This window comes from Castanea sativa, chromosome 6 (assembly GCF_040712315.1).
Source record: "Castanea sativa cultivar Marrone di Chiusa Pesio chromosome 6, ASM4071231v1".
In the NCBI taxonomy this organism is placed as follows: Eukaryota; Viridiplantae; Streptophyta; class Magnoliopsida; order Fagales; family Fagaceae; genus Castanea; species Castanea sativa.
The window spans coordinates 34,010,690-34,034,291 of NC_134018.1; the positions used below are offsets into that span (position 1 = coordinate 34,010,690).

The following is a 23,602-nucleotide window of genomic DNA, read 5'->3' on the forward strand; positions in this document are numbered from 1 at the left end:
TTTAGAGAGAAGAGTTATAATGAACCTAATATAAGGTTAATATAAAGTACATATAGAGAAATACATTAAGTTTAATATGGTAATCCTAAAACAGTAGTTGATGGTAATATCATAATGTATTTTATATTTATGGTATATCCTAATTTTAAAATAAATATATTTTATTAATATAAATCTTGCGCATTGCAATTGATAGAATTTTTAGTCGTAGATGGAAGCGTTCCAAGAGGACCAATTTGGTTATTTCGTATAGGTCCGGAGCTTTTAATTTTAAATTGAAAAAAAAAAGAAAATGAGACTGCTTCATTTAAACTCAATGTTTATATATATATATATATATATATATATATATATATATATATATATATATATATTTATGAAATTTAGAAATTAGGAGTTTATAAGTTCACCTCTCAACATGATCATCCTAAATCTTATGGAATTAATTAACAATAAGAAGTAAAATTTCATGTCACAAGATATATAGATACATTAATGGAGTATTATCTCCTTTATATATATATATATATATATATATATATATATATATATATATATATATATATATATCTAATTTGAGGTGAAATACAATGTTTTCCAAATATCATTGTTTAATATATTATTTTATAAACTATGTAATTTATTTTATTTAGGACAAATTTTAGTTACAAATTAGTTGTAACCTCTTTACTCAATAAAATAAACATTACTACATATTTTGAAATTTTGATTGTTAAATTGCATGTTCTTGACGTCTTTAATTCACATGTCAAATTTTGTGTCAATCGGATATTATTTACTATATAATCTGTAAGCGTATATTTTATGCGTAATTTTAAATTACAAAAATTTGTAATTTAAACAATTTATTGATGACATAACTATTGATTTTTAATTTTCTAGAAATTTTGTAAGGATAAATATAATGCAATGGTAGATTTCTCAAAATTCATCTCCAATAAAAAGATATTAAATAAAATTATAACCTCAAAATACAACCAAATTTGTAGTTAACTTTGTCCTTTTTTTATTTCTCAAAAAAAAAAAAAACTTTGTCCTTTTATTTATAAATTTATGTGTTTACGAACAACAACCAAAGAGAAGTATCAATACAAAGGTATAGTTGAAAGAGAAAAATGTGACGCTTAGGGAAACGACTCAAAGTATAGAAATCGATTATTTGTGCATGAGAAATCGTCAAAATTAGCATCATTCATTGCTGAGCTTCACTAGATCGAAGAAGAAGTTTCCGGTCTACTAGAAGAAGAAGTTGTGTTGGATTGGCCTCTCCTTGGAACAAAAGCTGGTTGTTTAGGCGTTGGAACTGTCGCAGTTTCGCTGTCAAGCATTGTAACAACATTTGACATGGTGGGACGATCATCTGGGAGTTGTTGTACGCATAAGAGTCCAACATTTACGCACTTCACAAATTGGACTACATTGCAAGTTTCAGGTAGTGTCTCATCGATTAAATCCAAAACCATGTTTTCAGTCCACAATTTCCATGCCTGAGACAATTCAAAAATCAAATTGGTATGCAGGAGAAAATGACTAAATGACCCCTTCCCCCCCCCCCCCCCCCCAAAAAAATCAATAATTATAAAAATTCAGCACACTTACATAACCTATAAGGCTCAAGGCTTGTTCTGATTGATAAAATCCTGTGTTCTTTCTGCCACTAATAATCTCAAGTAAGACTACACCAAAACTGAAAACATCGGATTTGATTGAGAAAATTCCATCTAATATATACTCCGGAGACATATAGCCACTGCATTAGAGGGATTGTTATAATATCAACAAATATGGTAGGAATTTGTATACCTTTCGCTAAACAAAGTTGGGGAATTGAAGTTTTTTCTACATTATATAAGAATCAACTTCCATAATTTTACTATCAACTAGAGACTTACTAAGTTCCAACTACTTTGGTAGTGTTTGCCCCAGTTTCTTTGCCTCCAACCATCTTTGCCAACCCAAAGTCAGATATTTTAGGGTTCATCTCATGATCTAGAAGAATGTTGCCAGTTTTTAGATCTCTATGGATGATCCTTAATCTGGAGTCTTGGTGGAGATAAAGAAGCCCTCGAGCTATTCCCATAATTATGTTGAAGCGCATCTCCCAATCCAAAAGAATGCTTAGTTTTTTATCTTGCCAGGTTTCCCATTTTCCATTCAAAAAAACAATATTAGCAACAAGTAGAAGTCAGGTTTTACTTAAACAGGATATAGTTTATCAATAACTAGTGTAAATTTGGAATTCGGTTTGCGAAACCAACCAAATATAAATGAGTCTAAGCTTTTGTTAGGTAGGTACTCATATAGTAAAATTTTTTCTTCCCCTTTTATGCAATATCCTCGAAGTCTAACGAGATTTCTATGTTGAAGTTTTGCAATCAACACCACTTCATTTTTAAATTCTTGTAAACCTTGTCTTGAGACACTCGAGAGCCTCTTTACTGCAATTTCTTGACCTCCTGGAAATGTACCCTATGAACAAATTCACCAAAACCCACAATGTTAGTACTAACTATTAACTTTTCATTTGAACATTGTTAGAATATTTTAGGACATTATATATTAGGATATGATTATAAATATTATAAACCATGGTTTTATAAGATAACCTGCGCTCAATATAGTTTGTGACCTAGGTGATAATGTAAATTTGCATGAGACTTCTTTATATTTATATATCAATTATATAACATTGATTTGAATCACTTTATCATAATTTTTTAATTTAATAAAAAATATATTCTTCTTGCTGTTCAAGATGTAAAATTATTAATTATAATTATAAGTTTTACTAAAATCTCATTTTCATATGATAATATGATTAGTCCATTTAATCTTCTTGTGACCTAGTCGATCTTAAGTAGAATTTTATCAACTTTAATTTTGAAACTTCTTTTTACAATAATGAACAAATAATGGAAGTAAAATTCTTTAAATAATACATGAATTTTTAACAGAAACTAGTCTTTTATATAATAATAAAAAAATATTGTATTACATATCTGAACATCATTATAATTATTTCAGTGTTATATTTTTGTTATAATATTTTAAATATCTTCTAATTTTGTTGATGAATTTATTGTTCAGTTATTAGATTTTCTTTTAAAATTTTCATTATATTTTTATATTAATATTAATGAATTTATCAGCAGATGCTATTTTGATGCAAGTGCGGATGTGACAAGAAACAAAACATATTTGTTTCAAGAAAATTAACCTTGAATCCACAAGCATTTTTTGAATCGATAAGGAGAGATATATAGTTTGGAATCCATAAGAAAATATAGCGAAAAGTTCTTTAAACTTTTATGAAATTAAATCTGAATTTAATCAAAGCATTTACAAACTTGGAGGCATGTTTAAAGGTTCTGTAAAACTTGATAGACAAAAAATATGTATATATATATTCTAAAATAAATCCCAATTAATACCTAATCATAATAGAAATTTAATTTGACCTAAAAAAATTAAAAGAACTTAAAAACAAGAAAATATTACCCGGAACCTAACATTTCGAAAAATACATAAAAATACCAAAATTAATATATAAAAAATAGTTTTGTATATTCTGTCCTACATCATATTTGAAATTCAATTCATTATTCTATTCTTCTCCTTTTTTTAATCAATTTTTTAATATCTAAATTGATATTTTATAGTAGACATTAATCATTAAAAAAATTAAAAAGAAATACCAAAACTATCATTTGATTAGAATAAAATAAATTTTTCATACATAGAACAATAGAATCAAATCTATAAAGGCAACCTTGTACAACACTTAATTTAATCACCCAACAATCTTAATTGACCTAAATAAATATAAATTCGACACATGATTCAATGAATTAATATTAAATATGAAAATTTAGTTGTTATTATTTTTAAAATAGTGTTTTAATTACTTTGTGTAAGGAGAGAGAGAGAGAGAGAGAGAGAGAGAGAGAGAGAGAGATTGTTTAGTCTATGTGGCCATGTTGGAGATTTGGTGGCTAATACTAACAATCAATCATATGAGAGATAGGCTTATTTTATTGAAAGCAGATTATCAATTCTATTTACCCACAAATTGGTACTTGTACTTATACCCAAAAGGACAAGTAAGATTGTAATTATAATTCCTCATAATCACTTACAAACTCAAAATCTAACTAGTAAATATCCATTATAGGACTTAGTATACGTTGGCACAATACACACTCAAACAATTCAATCCAATAAAGTTCACATAGTTTAGGGTCTCAAATTTGCATTTGAGTCATTATGGAATTGCTCTCTACCTGTCTCATATGTTCATAGAGCATTCACATAAAGTTTTAACAAGACTGCACGCCTAACCTACTATCTAACGTCCATAGGTCCTTCCTCTACATAGCACACATATTAGATATGTGCCTAACTGCGCTTTCAAGCGAAACCACTTTTTATTGTTGTTTCGAGTCTTTGTATTCAAGGGTCTTCTTGGTGTTTTTATTTACCCAACTGAAGGGGATAAAAAGTAGAAGATGGATATTCTCATAAAACTTGAAGGGACGGAGATCATGAAGACGGTTAAAACTTGAAGGGACGCGACTATGACGGTTAACTTTTGCTGAGTATCCGTCATGTATGAATTAATTGTAGATTCCAGGTGGCATGTCATTTGATATGTTTCAGATGAACCTTTACTTTATCCCCACGCAAACGTGCACGCTTGGACTTCTTGCGACACACGTTTGAGAAGACTCCTATATGGAAAGGAACTTGAGAAGGAAGTTGTATCCTAAAAGAAAGGTAATTCCACCCAATATAAATACCCCAGAAACCCTAGATATGAAGGTACGCATAATATTCTTTACTCTAGCACTCTGGGGTTAAAGACACAAGATTCTAACTTGACCTTCGGAGGGTTTTTGGCCGGCACCACACCGGTGCTCTCTTTAGGTACTTTATCTTCTTTTTGCAGGTGTAGCTTTAGGCGGAGGGGTGCTTGCAACTCACTGGTGATATTTTCGGCATCATCAGTTGGCGCCGTCTGTGGGAAAAACACAAGAAGAAAATCTTCTGATTATTTTAGCCTCGCTATATTCCTGAGACAAAGAGTTGTATGGCACTCACCCGATCGATGGCAACGAACAACAATCAAGGCGATGAACCGCGCGCCGCCGCTCTAGAGAGGTAGGTCCAAACGCTCGTGGCGGCGGTTGAGCGCTTCACTAAGCAGAACCATGATTTGGAAGAACAGTTGCGGCAAAGGACCGCACACACGAGTGCACCACAGGAAAACCAGGAGGGCGCTAGTCCGGAAGGAAGGAACGCGGAAAGACCTAAGGGCAGTAACGCTCCAACTAGACCCGAGCGACAAGAAACCAATCAACCATTTGCATTAGACGTTGTACCGACTCCCATAGCCGCCGAACTACAGGAGATGAGGGAACGCATGGATATGATGATGAGCGCCCTTAAAAGACGGGTATCCAGCAACTTGGACGACCTCGTCCATAGAACGGATTCACCATTCACAGCGTTGGTGAATTCATGCCCCCTTCTTCCAAAATTTCGCATGCCCCCATATGGAAAACTACGACGGATCCAAAGACCCGTTGGATCACTTGGAGTCTTTCAGAACTCTAATGCATCTTCAGGGTGTACCAGATGAAATCATGTGCAGGGCTTTTCTCACCACCTTGAAGGGGCCTGCGAGGGATTGGTACAGCAGGTTGACGCCTAATTCCATCGGCACTTTTAAGGAACTAGGCGCATAGTTCGTATCACACTTCATTGGAAGTCATCGACACAAGAGGTCTATTGCATGTATACTGGGAATTAAACAACGAGAAGGCGAGACATTAAGGTCTTATATAGCCCGCTTTAACAAGGAATCCCTCTCGATAGACGAGGCAGATGACAAGATACTTGTGGCAGCATTCACAAACGGGTTACAAGAGGGTAAGTTCTTGTTTTCCCTATGTAAGAATGACCCAAAGACTATGTCCGATGTATATTACAGGGCGACGAAGTACATGAACGCAGAAGATGCCTTGCTGGCCAGAGACGACTATAAACCAAGAAAAAGAGAAAGACAGGAAGATACGAAACCAGATAATGGACGAAAAATGGCAAAAACCAGAGATCGACGAGAAGACCAGAGGTCCAAACCACCTTCGGGGAGGTTTACAAGTTTCACCCCCCTCACAGCCCCAATTGACCAGGTGTTAATGCAAATCAAAGATGAAGGAACCTTGACGTTCAAGGGCAAGTTGAAGGGAGATCCGAACAAGAGGCCACGAGATAGATATTGCCGTTTTCATCGTGACCACGGCCATGATACGACGGACTGTTATGACTTGAAGCAACAGATCGAAGCCCTCATCAGACAAGGGAGGTTGCAGAGGTTCGTGAGGAAGGAGAGAACGGATCAACCCCAAGAACAGAATCCCAGACGGGAAAACGAACGTCCCAGACCACCGGTAGCAGACATACGGATGATAATAGGGGGCAGTACTTCAACGGGGTCGTCTAAAAAGGCCAGAAAGACCTATTTATGGACGGTTCAAAGTGTCCAGTCGACGGGCTCTTCTCTAGAAAGAATACGACGGAACGGCTCCAGTATCGAGTTTTCTGAAGAAGAGGCCCGCCGCCTTCACCACCCCCATGACGACGCGCTCGTGGTTAGTATACAGGTAGGAGACTTCAACGTCCACCGAGTTCTAGTGGACAACGGGAGCTCAGCAGACATCCTTTACTACCCCGCGTTCCAGCAAATGGGGATTGCAAAAGAGCGCCTGATCCCGGCATGCACGCCCCTCGTTGGCTTTGGGGGAACCCGGGTCCATCCTTTAGGATCCGTCACATTGGCGGTGACAGTAGGAGACTACCCACAACAAATAACCAAGGATGTTTCCTTTCTAATGGTTGATTGCTCCTCAGCGTATAATGCCATACTCGGACGACCCACTCTCAACGCATGGAAGGCCATCACCTCGACCTACCATCTGATGATCAAGTTTCCCATTGAACACGGAGTTGGAGAACTGCGCGGAAACCAGGTGACTGCACGGGAATGTTACGTGGCCATGATGGAGATGGATGACCATGTACAGGCAATGAACATCGAAGAACAGAGAACAGCGGCAGAACCCGTGGAGAAATTGGAAGAGGTACAACTAGATGATTCGAGGCCCGACCGGACCACCAGGATAGGGACCTCGGTCGAACAAACGGTTCGACATGCGCTCCTACTATTCCTCAAAGAGAACCAAGACGTGTTTGCATGGAGCCATGACGACATGCCGGGAATAGATCCAGTAGTCATAGTTTATAAACTGAACGTATCACCTTCCTTCCCTCCAGTTCGACAAAAGAAGCGCGTGTTTGCCCCCGAACGGGATCAAGCCGCAGTAGAGGAAGTGCAGAAGCTACGAGAAGCGAACTTCATACGAGAGGTGTACTACCTAGACTGGCTGGCAAATGTGGTAATGGTCAAAAAGTCAAATGGGAAGTGGAGAATGTGCGTTAACTTCACGGACCTAAATAAAGCGTGCCCTAAAGACAGTTACCCGCTCCCGCGCATTGACGCATTAGTGGACTCCACCGCAAGACATGAGTTGTTGAGCTTCATGGACGCCTTCTCGGGGTATAATCAGATTAAGTTGGAGAAGACAGATCAAGAGAAAACATCTTTTGTGACGAGCCAAGGGCTTTTTTGCTACAAAGTGATGCCATTCGGGCTCAAGAATGCAGGAGCCACATACCAACGATTAATGAACAAAATGTTCGCGCACCAGATTGGCCGGAACGTCCAAGTCTACGTAGATGACATGTTGGTGAAAAGCGTAAAGGTGTCGGATCATCTGAGGGACCTCCAGGAGACTTTCAACACTCTTCGAACGTACAAAATGAAGCTGAATCCAAGCAAATGCGCGTTCGGAGTAACCACAGGAAAATTCCTAGGATTCATGGTGGCCCAGCGGGGCATTGAGGTCAACCCCGAGAAAGTGAAAGCAATTATGGAGCTATCTCCTCCGAGGACGGTGAAGGAAGTACAAAGCTTGACAGGGAAGATAGCAGCCCTAAACAGATTCGTATCGAGAGCAACGGACAAATGTCTACCTTTCTTCAGAGCACTAAAAAGATCTTTCGAGTGGACGGACGAATGCCAAAGGGCATTTGAGGAGTTAAAAGCTTATCTCTCTGCCCCGCCGTTGCTTAGTCCGTCTACGCCGGGGGAGGAATTGTTCCTGTACCTTGCCGTCTCATCAGCAGCGGTAAGTGCAGCTCTCATCCGAGAGGAAGGGAAGATACAAAAGCCCGTGTACTTTGTAAGCCGGGCGCTAAGAGGCACAGAGGAGAGATACCCACGGATGGAGAAACTCGCCTTCGCACTCTTAACTGCAGCTCGAAAACTGAAGCCCTATTTTCAAGCACATACAATAATAGTCTTGACGGATCAGCCCTTGCAGAAAGCAATGAACAATCCTGAAACTGCCGGACGGATGGCTTTGTGGGCTATCGAGCTAAGTGAGTACGATATCCAATACCAGCCACGAACAGCTGTGAAAGGACAAATACTGGCAGACTTCATCGCGGAATTCACTACACCTGACGAGCAAGGGGCAGAAGAGACGCCCACATGGAGAATTCACATAGACGGATCCTCCAATAAGCATGCAGGAGGAGTCGGAGTTGTACTCCACACCCCGGAAGGAGATAAGGTTGAATGCATGATCCGTCTGGAGTTCCCCACTACAAATAACGAAGCAGAGTATGAGGCCCTGGTGGCAGGATTGGAACTTGCGATAGCGGCTGGGGCTAGGAAGGCAGTAGTCTACTCCGATTCTCAAATCGTAGCCAGCCAAGTTAATGGGAGCTATGATTGCAGGAATGAACGAATGAGAAGGTACCTCGGAGAAGTGAAGGGTCTAACGAGTGACTTCCAATTCACGATAGCTCAGATCCCAAGAGAAGAGAATCAAGAAGCGGACCGACTCGCCAAGGCTGCTTCGGCCGAACCCATGATCGCTCCAGAACAAGTATTGTCCTTCGTTCAACGTTCATCGCTATTAGATAACATTCGTGTGCAGGAATTAAGCGCCAAAGACAATTGGACGGTTCCAATCGTGGCGTACCTCAAGGACGGCAAGCTGCCAGACCGGAAGGAAGACGCAAGGAAATTGAAGGTTAAGGCTGCCAGATTCGTAATGATAAAAGACGTCCTCTACAAAAGAGGATTCTCCCGACCATATCTGAGATGCCTTGGCCGTGACGAAGCAGACTACGTGATGAGGGAGGTTCACGAAGGAATTTGTGGAAACCACTCCGGATCAAGGTCTCTGGTGCACAAGCTACTCCGAGCAGGGTACTATTGGCCGACAATGCAGAAGGATGCCCACATGTACGTTAGAGCCTGTGATAAGTGTCAACGATTTGACAATCTTATTAGACAGCCAACAGAGGAACTCACGCCCATGACGGCCCCATGGCCGTTCGCACAGTGGGGGTTAGACATCATAGGTCCATTTCCAATAGCGGCGAGACAACTGAAGTTCTTGGTAGTTGGTATCAACTACTTCACCAAGTGGGTGGAAGCAGAAGCTCTTGCTACTATCACGGAGAAAAACATTCGCAACTTTGTATGGAGAAGTATTATTTGCCAATATGGAATCCCGAGAGTGCTCGTTTCGGACAATGGGAAGCAATTCGACAACGATGCGTTCCGAGACTTTTGTTCTCAGCTAGGAATCAAGAATTACTATTCGTCGCTCGCTCATCCACAGGCCAATGGACAAGTTGAGGTCACGAACCGGTCCTTGTTAAAGATCATCAAGACCCGGCTCGAGGGGGCAAAAGGCATATGGCCAGACGAACTACCAAGTGTGCTATGGGCGTACAGAACAACGGCAAGAACACCAACAGGGGAGACGCCGTTTCAATTGGCGTTCGGTGCTGAGGCCCTCATACCGGCAGAAAGATTGACAAGCTACCGCGTGGAAAGCTATGACGAGAGCAAGAATATTGAAGCATTACGTCAAGAGCTTGACCTTGTAGATGAAGTCAGGGCAACAGCAGCCCAGAGACTGGCGTGGTACCAAGACATGATGGAAAAACATTACAACTCTAAGGTTCGGCACCAGGACTTCAAGGTTGGAGATCTAGTGTTGCGAAAAGTGCTTGGCGCTACGAAGAATGCATCCCTGGGAAAGCTGGGTCCTAACTGGGAAGGCCCGTACAGAATCATCTCATGGCGCAGGAAAGGAATGTACTACTTGGAGACATTAGACGGAAAGAAGTTGGGCCATCCCTGGAACACGGAGCACCTGAAGAAGTACTACCAGTAGTGCAGCAGTCACAAGACGATACCTACTGCCTTATTTTTCAGTTTAATTTTAGACAGTCATAGCTTTTACTTTTTAGAGCTCAAGTTTTTTTTTCCATTGACAATTTGGTTTGTTGAACTTATGAGAGGAATTTTTATTTAGAAAATACAAAATGCATGTTGATGAAAATCTACAAGTCCAAAAGTGGACGGATCACCCAAGGGGTGAAAAAACCTACAAGTCCACAATGTGGACGGATCACCCAAAGGGTGAAAAACCTGCAAGTCCACAAAGTGGACGGATCACCTAAGGGGTGAAAAAACATACAAGTGCACAAAATGGACGGATCACCCAAGGGGTGAAAAACCTACAAGTCCACAATGTGGACGGATCACCCAAAGGGTGAAAAACCTACAAGTCCACAATGTGGACGGATCACCCAAAGGGTGAAAAACCTACAAGTCCACAAAGTGGACGGATCACCCAAGGGGTGAAAAACCTACAAGTCCACAAAATGGACGGATCACCCAAGGGGTGAAAAATCTAGAAACCCACAAAGTGGACGGATCATCCCATAGATGAAATTCTACTAGTCCACATGGTAGACGGACTACACAAAAGATCAGAAAACCTAGTTCACAAAGTGGACGGTTAGCAAAAATACATTTGAAAGTACATTCCGAATAGAGGACGGACGCCTAAAAATTTTCTTTGTAGACGGGTTATCCGAATAAGATGAACGAGCACACAATATATGACGGATAATAATCAAAGCTAACAAGCAATAAAGGATTCCATAAGTTAAAATGTAACAATTACAAGCGACGGTTCAACATGTTTGTTTACAACGGCAAGAATTAAAAAAAAAAAAAATTTTTACAAATACTACGCATTCTTTTGCGAGTTATCAATTTGACCGTCGTCTGGCTGAATTGGAGGATTGGCTTGACCTTCATCAACTGGAGCTGTGACGGCCAACACTTCATCGATACTCTCTGACCTGACGGATTGTGCAAGTGTTTGCCCTTGAGCATCAATGGAAATGTGGGATACGTCCAAGTCAGGATACGATGACTTCACTTGACGGATGGCGTCATCGAATCCGTCAGCAAAGGAGCTCCCAAGCTCCGTCAGAAGGAGTTCAGAATCACGATATTCCTGAATGGCTATCTCTTTTAAGTTGTCAAGTTTGGACATTGCCTCCGTCAACTGCTTCTCCTTGTCCTTCAGAATTTCTCGCAGATGCCCATTCTCCTTTTCCACCTCCTCTCTGACTTGCTCCGAGTATTTGAGCTTTTTGTCCACATTAATCTTGTAGGTCTTCAGCTCGTGCAGCTCATCCTCCACCGTCTGGTTCTTCTTTCTAAGACGGTCCATGGTTGTCTCATGATTGAGACAACGGCCAAATAAGCCTTTCATCATCAACATGGCCTGAAAGTAAAATGCAACGTTATGTTAATGACGGGTGGAAAAGAACTAAGCAAAACTAGTAGACAGATTCAAAGTTACCTGTGCAAGGGTGAAAAGGCCCGTCTCACCCATCGCCTCCGTTGTGTGGTTGCCGAGGTCCGCGTAATCGTCAGCTGTCCACATGGACGATACCTTTTCAAGGGCATAGCTGGAGTCTTCCCGAAAGAGAACGGGCGGTTTCTCCATAGTTGGGATGGGACCCTTCATCAAGCCTTTGCCTTTTCCATGCTTGACGGGTATTTTCTCGGCTCCCAATGCCACGACGGGCTCTGGTGTGGCCTTTCGTTTCTTTAGAGGACGGTCAATTTTTTCTGGTTGATTCCGCTTTGACGGAACGGTCTCCTTTGCTTGACCCCCCTCCTGTTTTTTCTTCGCAGCTTGTTGTTTGATGAAGGCCCTTCTCTTGGCAGCGTCCATCTCTGTAAATCAAAGACGGATGAGAAAGCCAAAGTTAAAAAAACTTCAAAAAGACGGAGATGGTGGCGACGGACTTACGTTTTCGAATTCTGTTATCGTAGCGACGGGCAGAAGATGAAGGTTCGGGTCCGTCACAATACCAGTGTAGCGTATCAAGGGTGACGAGCTGTGCCCACGTCCTCTCTTGCAGTTTTGTCTTGTTGAAAATTTTTTCTAGAAAACTCCACTGTTCTAGGTTAACTTGTGGAGGGTCTCGAGCTGTGAAAAAGACGGTTAAACCTTAGAACATAAAAAGTTTTCCAAGATTAAGTTGACGGAAACAAAAGAAATGACATACCCGACGGAGGCATTATGCCCCATGTAGTGTCGACGGGCATATATGTTCTATCCCCTAGACGACACATCCATTCGTCCCCCTCTAAAAAGAAATACCGGCTCTTCCAGTCTCTATTTGAGTCCGGTGTGTCACTGATGAGCCTCAACAATTTGCTTCTAGCAGCAAAACTGTACATACCTTTTGACTTGACAATCTCTGTTGGACGATAGCAGTGGAAGAATTCTTCCACCGTCAACCTTCTTCCACCGTCAGACATTGCTCCGTATAAAACCTCTACCCTAATGAACACCCTCCAGGCGTTTGGGGAGATTTGGGTGACGGATAGGCCAAGGTACTGAAGAAGACGACGGTGGAGAGAACTTAAGGGAAATCTGAGCCCCGCCTTTAAGGCTTGCTCATAAATCCCAACACCGTTGACTCCCCTGTAGTAACATTTTTCTGACGGTTGGGGAAGACGTAGACGGATGTTGTCTGGTATTTGGTACTTGGTTCTAAGTGTTCTGAGGTGGGATTCAGTGATTGTGGACCTAAAGTCATTTACCGTCCAAAGGGGCAGCATGACGAACTCTCTCAGACCGTCCGGTCCAATCGTAGATTGAACTGGGGGGTCCACCCCGTCTAAATCACTACTCGATGACTCTAAGCTATCCGTCTCCAGACCTTCGTCTTGGGAAGAAAAGGTACTGGACGGATTCCTTTCTTCACTTGAAGCGACAGGATCTCTTGGACCTAACGGTAATATTTCATCGTAGCCCGCCCCGTCGCGGACAAACGACTGATTACTTGACGCACTAGACATGACCTACATTTATGACGGTATAACCTAAGACACTGATGGGTCTAAAGTGCGCATGTATATATAACAAAAACAGTAAAATAAATAAAAATGACGGGAGAAGGATTTGGAGTACATACCGGATTGAGATAACTCCCGGTGCGAGACGACGGATGAGATTAGCTGGACGACAGGAATGCACAATAATAATGACGGTAGCGCTCTGCTCACAATTTTTTGATAAGAAATGAGAATGAAGGGAGAAATGGCAAGTTTTTATAGAGCGATGGGCACGGAATACGAAGCGTCGCCTCGTTTTGGGGGAACTGCCAATCTGTAACAACCACGTGTCCTTCGTCAGAAGTACAGGTCACGTGTCTTCCGTCATGGTACGCTAAGACCGTCCTATCTCTGTACATTGCTTTGAGTCATTCCATGAATCCGTTAGGTTAAAAAGACGGATCCAAGGACTGAAGGGGGCAACTGAAGGGGATAAAAAATAGAAGATGGATATTCTCATAAAACTTGAAGGGACGGAGATCATGAAGACGGTTAAAACTTGAAGGGACGCGACTATGACGGTTAACTTTTGCTGAGTATCCGTCATGTATGAATTAATTGTAGATTCCAGGTGGCATGTCATTTGATATGTTTCAGATGAACCTTTACTTTATCCCCACGCAAACGTGCACGCTTGGACTTCTTGCGACACACGTTTGAGAAGACTCCTATATGGAAAGGAACTTGAGAAGGAAGTTGTATCCTAAAAGAAAGGTAATTCCACCCAATATAAATACCTCAGAAACCCTAGATATGAAGGTACGCATAATATTCTTTACTCTAGCACTCTGGGGTTAAAGACACAAGATTCTAACTTGACCTTCGGAGGGTTTTTGGCCGGCATCACACCGGTGCTCTCTTTAGGTACTTTATCTTCTTTTTGCAAGTGTAGCTTTAGGCGGAGGGGTGCTTGCAACTCACTGGTGATATTTTCGGCATCATCACCAACTAACACATCAAACCCTTTTTGAGTATGTTCTTGCGCGTTAATTCTCTTGATTTTGCTTTTGTCTCACTAAATTATTTTTAGTCTATCTTCTATTTTAACAGACATGGAATACCACTTAATGACACAGAAGTTAGTTAAATTACCTTATAAACAGGCCCATAGCCACCTTGTCCGAGCTTGTTTGCATCTGAGAAGTTATGCGTAGCTTCTAGTATGATTTCCAAATCAAAAAAGGGCAGATCAATGTCTGTCGTCTCACCTTCTTCTCTAAACTCGCCCGAGTCTATCAAGTCTTTGACATGTCGTTCGGTGTCCAATGTGCGAAGTGCTCTTTTTCTTTTATCCATGCTTTGGATTTCTAAGTTCAGAAGACAAATATGTTAATTACTTGACAACTACATGAAAGAACTAATTAGTGGTTTTATTACGATTCTAATGGACAAAACTATAGATTGTGAAGAAGCTAGGTGCATTATGTAAAGCAGTTACCTTGCCTCTTGGCCATCTTTTTTCTCCAAATATATGTACAAATAATGGTACATGAGAGAACAACCACACTTATAAGAGATGCCAGAACAATCAAAGCCAACGACATCTTTCCTGTTGAATTCTCTTTGGATGACCCTGCAGGATGACAGCACAAGTATAGGAGAAGATGTTTCTATTCCAACGGTAAGGATAACGGTGTCGTAAAGAGTTTTACTAAACAAACGTTAAAACGCTACCGTTCCTATAAAATCTATAGATTCATTAAATAAAAGAGAAACGCTGCCGTTTTGATCTTTCCACTAAACACAGGTTGAGTTTTGTAAATCCCGAATTATAAGGGATGGTTAGTTATAACAAACTAATGTTTTCCCTCTCTTATATCTTTCTCTTTTATTAATATATAGTATATAGATCAAAGAGAGCAATTGTAAAGATCAGATTTTCCATTACAGAAATATAGAAACAGAACTAGTCTTACTTTAATAGGTAGAATATGAAAACGAGATTCCATCACAACGTTTGTATAACAATTAAATTCAACAGATATAATGTTTATATTGCTTGTTACAATTATAATGACGTATAGATAATCTATGAGATTGCAAAAGAGGATCTTAAAATTTCAAGAAAAAATCCTCCCAATTTCTAGCCAAGTCAAAAGTAGAAGTTATTAAAAAGGAAAGAAGTTTTGGCAAGCAGATACATCCTCAGTTGCTAGTAGCTAGGATAAAAACAACTAAAATCCTACAATTGCAGCTCACATGTCCGTTGTTGTTGTTGTTTTATATTTTTATTTTATTTTATAAAGTACTAACAAAAGTTCAAAAAAAGAAAAAAAAAAATTAGACACATAACATATACATACTGCATTTGGCAGAACAGAAAGTGGCCGGAACTTTAATTTTTATTAGATAGAAGCCTTCCTAGCAATACCATCACAGTAGTCTAATTCTTTCGTCACTAACCTGTAGTACAAGTCAAATTTGAGGCATCCCAACGGAAGTTTGTGGTGCAAAGGCACCTCATCTTTCCATCTGTTGCTGCATTGCATGTTGAATGCGGCCAATCCTTGCAGTCTGCAGGGGAATCACACGTTGGCTCCAGTGGTGGCTCCCAACTAATAATCTCTACACCTGTATCTTTAGAGTTAACGTTGCCCGAACCATCATGGAATGAGCTGTTCACTCTAAATGGCAAGGAATGATTGAGCCACTGATCTCCAAAATTTCTAGAATGACTATTATCTGTAAAATTGACTTGGATGACAAATTTCTGTTCACTTGGAAAGATAACATTGACTCGATAGGTGTGAGTGAGTGCCTTGAAGCTAAGCTCGCCTGTTGAATAGTTGCAGTAAAAGCTTAAGTACAAGGGGTCACCACAATTTGGTCTTGTGCTCAGAGGATAGGGGATCACGTTTGTGCCACAAGGCTCACAGTTCCTTACAGTTGATCCTGCAAAGGTATAAATTCTGGAACAGTAATTAAACATAGTAGCTTGCCCAAGGTAAAGCTTTTAGTAATTTATCCAACACATCCGTGGCTACATTATCCACCTGTTTCCAACCATTTTTCTCTTATTTTTTATTGTTCTACTTTTTATCAATTTTATACCCTACTTTTACACTTCCTCTAGGCTTTATCCATTTCTTTTCTTTTTATTATGACTCTTATTATCCTCATCTTATTACTGTAAATTTTTTATTATCTTTTTCATTCTATACATTTTTTTCTACAGAAAAAAGTTATTACTCTCTCTCTCTCTCTCTCTCTCTCTCTCTCATGTTTACTTTAGGTTGATGAAATTTGTGTTCTATAGAACTCTACTTTGGGTGGTTGCAATTTGGTTGTGTTTTTAAGTTATTAACTTTTTTTTTTCATTATTGTTAAATGTTATCATCTAGCCTATAAAGACAGTGTATAAGAATATAATGTTATTATATTATAGAGCATGACTTGGATAATAATTTGATGTTTGAGTCATGACCATAACTTTCATTTTGATTATTCTTCTTCTCATCTTATTTCTATTTTTCTCCTGAAAATGGTTATTATTCTCTCTCTCTCTCTCTCTCTCTCTCTCACTTATTCTTTCTTGCAACTCTATTTTAGCTAGGTTGATGAATCTTTGTATTTTTTTTTTTTTTGTAAGACTATTTTGGATTAATACGATTTAGTGGTATGTGTTTTGAGTTTTGTATCACAAGTCTTCTCTCTCTCTCTCTCTCTTTTATAAATTTTGTTTGACAAAATGCTCACTTCTTTTAGAAGTGGGAATTTGAATCAATATCAAAATAAAATCTCGGTTCTATATTTGAATGTGTCTATCAACTATTTGAGTAATATTAAGTATATTTTTTTGTGATACATCTTGATTATCATGGTAATCTTTTTTAAGAAAATGAGAAATTTGAATAATATATTTAAAACTTAAATAGTTTAGTTGCACAAGAAAAAAGAAAAAAAGAAAAAAAGAAAAAATACAACGCACCATAAAATTTACAAAAATTTGGACTACCTAAAAAAGTGAATAAAACCAATCAAACAAATCCAAATAATAAAATGATGATATATTTTTTGAGATAGAGAAACAAAAAATAAATTTACAAATTATCTAATTTTTTGGGAAAACAAATTATTTTCCACAATTTAGAAAACAAATTATATATTATTGTTTTCTCAGTAAGTACAGAGATTGTGGCTCTGTATTAACATCTCTGTATACTCTTAGTGTGAGGTGTCAACTGTTAAGACTACGCCATGTAATTTAGAGAGGGCTTGATCTTGATCATGACTAGGTCAACTCAGCAGTTTTAGTAGCTGGTAGGGCCAAACTACGCTCATGGCCTGTTCTAACTTCACCCTCCCTAGACATGGGAAAATTCTATCTAGAGCCCTTAACCCGTCCAAACCCTAAAGAAAAAATGGGTATGTGTATGGGTTGGGATTTTTAGACAATAGAGTTTGGTTCCAACCATAGACAAGAAGATAACATTTGTTTTTGTCATGTGTGTATGATTTACCTAACTCAACTAACCAAGTCATATACATTATACAAAATAAGACATATTTCATCTTTTTATTGGTAGTTGGAGCCTAAGACTCTGAACATATTTGGAATCGAATAGTGTCCTTTTTAAATGGCGATAATTGGTAAACATAAACCTGACCAGGCAGATCATTTTTTTAAAAGGGAATTTTTTATTTTATTTTATTGCATTTCATTTTGGCTTACTAACTCTTAGTAATCAAGTTCTTTCTATTTTCTTTATTTCATTTCTTTTTTCAGTTATCTTATTCTAACATTCGCTTAACACATTATTTATTTCATAAGTTCCAGACTTGAAGGAATTAGTTTAGTGAACATTAATATGTTCACTTCTTTTTATTTTATTTATTTAAATTTAAAACTTTTATTTTTTTTTTATTCTCATATGCATTTATAGATTTTTTTTTTTCTTCATGATGTCGAGGCAGGCAGGTTTTAGCTAGTTTAGTGAACCTAATACTATGTAAACTTAACAATTAATGTATTACTTTAACTTTTATTTTTGAATATTCTTTCTTATTTTTTCGCTTATTTATATTGAAATGAAGCCAATAACAATATTACCAAGTTTATTTTTTATTGGCACGTGAAAAATATATAGGTCAACAGGGATTGACCCAACCCTTAATAGACAGTGTAAGAATCATAGGTTTAGGGCCTATTTTGTTAGCTGAAAAAAAACATTTTTTTTTTTCAGTTTTTAGTACGTCCCCTGCTAAAAAAAACGAATTTGGTTTTAGTATTTATATTCAATTTTCATTTCCAGTATCCTGAAATTTGGATTTGAATACAAAAAATGAATACAACTTTTCAACGTTTTCATTTTCTATGAATATGAATACAATTACATATTCGTAAACAAGAACACAAAGTTACTTTTTTTTCTTTCTCTCTTAATGATGTAATGTGTGTGAGTGGGAAAAGTTATTTATTTATTTATTTATTTTTAAATAGAAAATAGTGACTAAGGTGTGGTTTGGATTTAGCGTTTCCGTGTTTCTTGCATCACGTTTCTTTTTTTTTTTTAGCTGTGAATGTTGACTTTTTCGTGAACAGTGCACCCGTGCACTGTTCATGAGACCCACAAACATCACTTTTTAATAATTTTTTCATTAAAAATGAGTTTCACTGTACTATTTACATATTTAAAAATTATTTTGTTATAGTGTTTTCAATTTTCAACTATAACCAAACAGACCATAAATCTAGATATGATATATTCTATATCTAAATGATGTATTTAAAACAACTTATCAAACACCACCGCATATTAAAATAAGAACTTCTTAAAGAAAATGAAGTGTATATACCACACTTTTTTGAAATCAAACAGCCCTTAGCATTAGCAGTTTGATTTAGACAACATGATTTTCACGTGAACCTGAATACCTGATCGACCAAGTTCGCAACAAGTGCAAACAAAATATATAATAAATAAATGAAAGGAAAGAGAGTGAATGGTAGGGTAGGGAGAAAAGAATCTCTAAGACCCATCTATTTTTCCCACTGTATCGAGAAGTGCAAGATGCGTCATTGCTTACATCATTAGGCCCTACTAGTACTAGGAGCAAGATCAGTGCTTTGTTAAAAGAAAGATATCGATGTCCGGAAAGATGGTTTCTCACTCACTTTTCCATCTCAGTAATGCTTTGCTAATTTTCAAAAGTACTTTGCTACGTTAGCCAATTCAGCATCTATATGGGTGCAATCAGTATATGGTGTTGTTTGTGGCTGAGAAAAAGTGATTGATTTATATAAAAACGATAAATAGATACTATAAGAGTTACTATAACTAAAGTTGTGGTCTAAAAATTATGATATTCGAGAATTCTAAAATATATATATATATGTAAAAGGTGTAAATAAATACCTATGTCGGATTTTGCAACGCGAATGGAGATGTTTCGATCGCTGATGGAGATGTTTCGATCGATTGTATACTCTTCTTGAATATCACTTGGATCATTATTCCAAATCCAGCACCAGTTAGTATTAGTACTAGTGTCAACTCTTAGCGTGCTGTTTTCATTTGCCTGGTATGAATAGGCCTGGCATTGGCATTGCGCAACACACTCTTTTCTGCATTCTTCTTCGTCTTTTACCGAGAAATCTGTGCTTGGATTACTCACTTTTATGACATTTAAGCTAAAGAATGTCGTCCCACTCTTGTCACATAATGTCGGATTTCTGGTGCACCCATCAGTAAAATTTCTAGAATACCACCGCTCTGGATAAGTAGGCTTGGACCCTGGCAAACATTTGCACATCCACCAATTGTTGATATTGCAGCTGCCTAATTTCCCACAGGCATTGTAAATGCTACATTTGTCTTCAGGCACCTCCCATGCCAAAGACCAATCATCCCTCTTTTTATCCCAGATTAGATACCTTAACTGCCCGCTGTAATCCATCACCAGCCTTGCGTTATCATAATTCTGAGACAGTGCTGCTTTTGTTTCGTTTTTGAAATACGTATAATTGGCCTTCGTGCCAGAGTTTGATAATAAGTTGGCTATGGGATAAGGCATTTTATCTGAGTTCAAGAACTTACCTGGGATCCGACTTTTCCAGTAATCAACCGGTATTTTTGTGATAGTGTAGATGCCCTCTCCTAATTGATCTTGCTTAAACACGAACTGTCCACTTGCTGGGTCACCAGAGCCTGTCCATGATTCCAATGTAATATTTGCATCCATCTTCATGCCTGGAAGAAATGTATCAGTTGGATATTTGAAGCTCTCCCACAAACTTTTTGACGACTCATCATCATCATCGCTTAAGACCAGGTTGCCAGAATCCATGAGCTTCACAATCTGATTTGTGGACGAGGAATTCTCAAGATCTGTAGACCAATATATTATTCCAGAAGTATCCCAAACCTTGAGGTTGCCATCTTCTTTAATTCCGAAAACTCCAATGGAACCCTCAGGAATTGGGTTGTTTCGGTTTGCAACCCATACAATTGCTTGTTTAGCCCTTTTGTGATACTGTATCCCTACGAACATTTTGGGGCTAGAGCTTTCCAAAGGGCGGGTGAAGAATCCAAGTTCAAACATTCCTCCAGGAGACACAAGAGTTGATCCTTGTTTAAAGTCGATCCACTCGCCACGCTTCAAAATATCTCTAGCGGAACAATATACATGAAAGGAACAAAGCAAGAATATATACAAGAAGAAGATGGAGGATAGCAAGAGATTTCTAGACGATCTAATGATGGATTTTTCTCTTTTGCTTGCCATTAATCATGATTTGTGTGGAAACCAAATGGTTAGCATGTTCTTTTCTTATTTGAAGCAAAATACTATGGCTGCTTATAGTCTACTAATTGCAAAACATTTTGCTGCTATAGTCCACAGGTTTTCTTGGTACAAAAATGCCCCGATTTTCTTTCTTTTTAACTAAAATACTTTCTGGTCAACCACTTTTCAAGGTAAATGTTAATAAGATGGGTTAAACAATATCAGCCAAGCCACTTCGTTAATGGCATAGGTCTCAACTGAAAGAAAGCCCCAAAATATTAACTAATAAGATTACCTTTGCTCATGTAAAGGTCTTAATTAAGTACTAATGATGCCAAAATTGCCAGTTGGTCACTCGTCCAATCCAAAAATCTTGACGATCTTGTAAGACCTGCGAGATAGAGAGAGTTTATCGAAAAGACCGCAAAGTTTTGCCCGGTGAAGTGCCTCTGATGCTTAAGTCAGTATTAACTCATATCTTTCGTATATAAATGATATTTTGTAATAGTTTCTAACATACCTTAGCAAATAGACAAATTGTCCATTTTATAGGTGACTCAGGTAGCTGTTGGACATAAATGAGGGTGATTATTACCCTAATTGTAACATTCTTTGTCTTGATAAAAGGGTTTAAGGCCTTTGATGATCGTTATTGAATGTGTTTGGCAATTACTCATTTATTTTTTATGACCTACTAATGACGCAATGACCTTCCATTAAGATGGATGACCTTAATAATTTTTATGGACTCATCAAGCACCAAATATTAATTAAAAAAATTATAGATGTGTTTTAAAAAAAAAAAAAATTATCACACTTCATGGGTTGTGCATTCTCTATTTAACTCAATTTTTTTTAATACAAGTTTTATTGTTCTAAATGAGTGTAGAGCTTATAATCTTTCACACTTTTCAGAACTTCTATGACTCTCACTAATGAGAAGGTATACTCTATTACAGATATATGAGTCATCTCTCTCACAGCTGAGTGGGACCTACTAGCTATGAGGGAGATTTTTATTTTTATTTTTGATAAACCCCAATATCGTTAGCAAGAGAAAGCAGGGCAATCCTCCTTACAGGCAAGCTCAAGAACTCCTGGAAAATTGTCCTTGTAGAAACAAATAGAAATCCTAGAATTAGGAGAGAGTTTTGCAACTAAATACATGAGCAGCTGAGTTACCATCCCTCTTCTTTTATTTGAATCCTTTCGGCGGTTTCTTTTTCCTTTTCCTCTTCTTCTATTCCTCTACTTTTTTTCCCTCTTAAAATATTTTCTACTTTGCGGTTTGCACCACAAAGCATGAACAAAACAAATTCAAATCTCTACAGTAGTGGACCCATTACTTTTGATATGCATGATTCATGACAACATGACATGTCAAGACTCAGTTGTAATTTTTTAAATATAAACATGATAATATTTTAATTTATGTCATTGAGCTAACTAGAACATACATACTAATTAACCATTTTTTAAAATAAATAGTTTTATTATGTTCTAATATTTACTTTATTTTCCCATGTATAACATATTTATTTTAAGAGTATTTAGAGTATATGTTCATGAAAATATATAACTAGTAAATCTCCTTAGTAAAATTTATTTTTTATTTTCTTAAAAAAGTGTTAAACAGAATTGTTAAACAGAATTTTGACCCATTGAAAAATAAAAATAAAAATTCAAGGTGACAGTTTGGCTCCTCAAAACATTTTATGACTCCGCCACTGCTTAAACACTTTTTCTCTTGTGAAATTTTGAAGCTATTGTATAATTAAAGTGTGATAATATTTTTATTATAATTTTTTTTTTAAAGTGTGCTGCGATACACATGGAAACTATTTTCCATTATCTCGCCCCTCTAGTCCTCTACCAGTGGTGAAAAAACCACGTTGGAGTATGTAATGTACTTTCAAGCTCCATGTCTTTAGTCCTATCCAAAAAAGAAAAAAAAAAAAAGAAAAGAAAAGGCTCCAAGTCTTTAGTGGCCTCTCATCTAATGGATTCATATCTAATTGTAATATTTATTAATTTTAATTCAGAATGATCAACACTCCATATCAGAAGTATACATATATAAAACACGTCACGTGTGCTTAAAAGATGTGTGAATAACAATTTTTAAAGATTAGAAAACTTATTAAAATTAAAAAAGTGCTATATTTACAACTTTTTTAATAAGAAATCTTAGGTGGATGTTATAATTGGTTTTAATTTGAATTTATAATTTAAATTATTTTTTTACACACATGTAACTATTAATAGCCATCTTTCACTTAGAATTTATTGTAAAAATATTATAAAAATATTATGAACATAATATTTCTCGTAAATGAATGTTTACAACTAGAAATGCTACCGAGCTTGGGTTCATAACTGATGAAGCCTCAACTACGTGATAGTAGAGCCCTGGTTCAGAAGGATCAGAACCTATCGTTTTGTTCACGCACTAACATAAATTATATTATGTAATGAAAAATAATCTAATAGCTTTTTCCGCCC

At 37.7% G+C, this 23,602-nt stretch overlaps 1 protein-coding gene across 2 annotated transcripts; it reads right to left on the minus strand.

Moving 5' to 3' along the window:
- Window positions 1–989: 989 nt before the first annotated feature.
- Window positions 990–21,180, minus strand: LOC142640592 (G-type lectin S-receptor-like serine/threonine-protein kinase At4g03230). 2 transcript variants are annotated; one of them, XM_075814762.1, is made up of 8 exons: window positions 19,732–21,173; window positions 15,779–16,267; window positions 14,814–14,948; window positions 14,468–14,682; window positions 2,280–2,490; window positions 1,914–2,151; window positions 1,621–1,771; window positions 990–1,508 (listed from the first exon to the last, which is right to left on the minus strand). In XM_075814762.1, exons 1-8 carry the CDS (start codon window positions 21,098–21,100, stop codon window positions 1,230–1,232), a joined length of 3,087 nt encoding a protein of 1,028 aa, XP_075670877.1. In that variant the 5' UTR covers window positions 21,101–21,173; the 3' UTR covers window positions 990–1,229. The 2 variants fall into 2 exon arrangements, with proteins under 2 accessions (XP_075670877.1, XP_075670878.1); XM_075814763.1 differs by lacking the exons at window positions 990–1,508; window positions 1,621–1,771; window positions 1,914–2,151; window positions 2,280–2,490 and adding an exon at window positions 10,211–11,747 and having other exon boundaries at window positions 19,732–21,180.
- Between the last annotated feature and the right edge of the window lie 2,422 nt (window positions 21,181–23,602).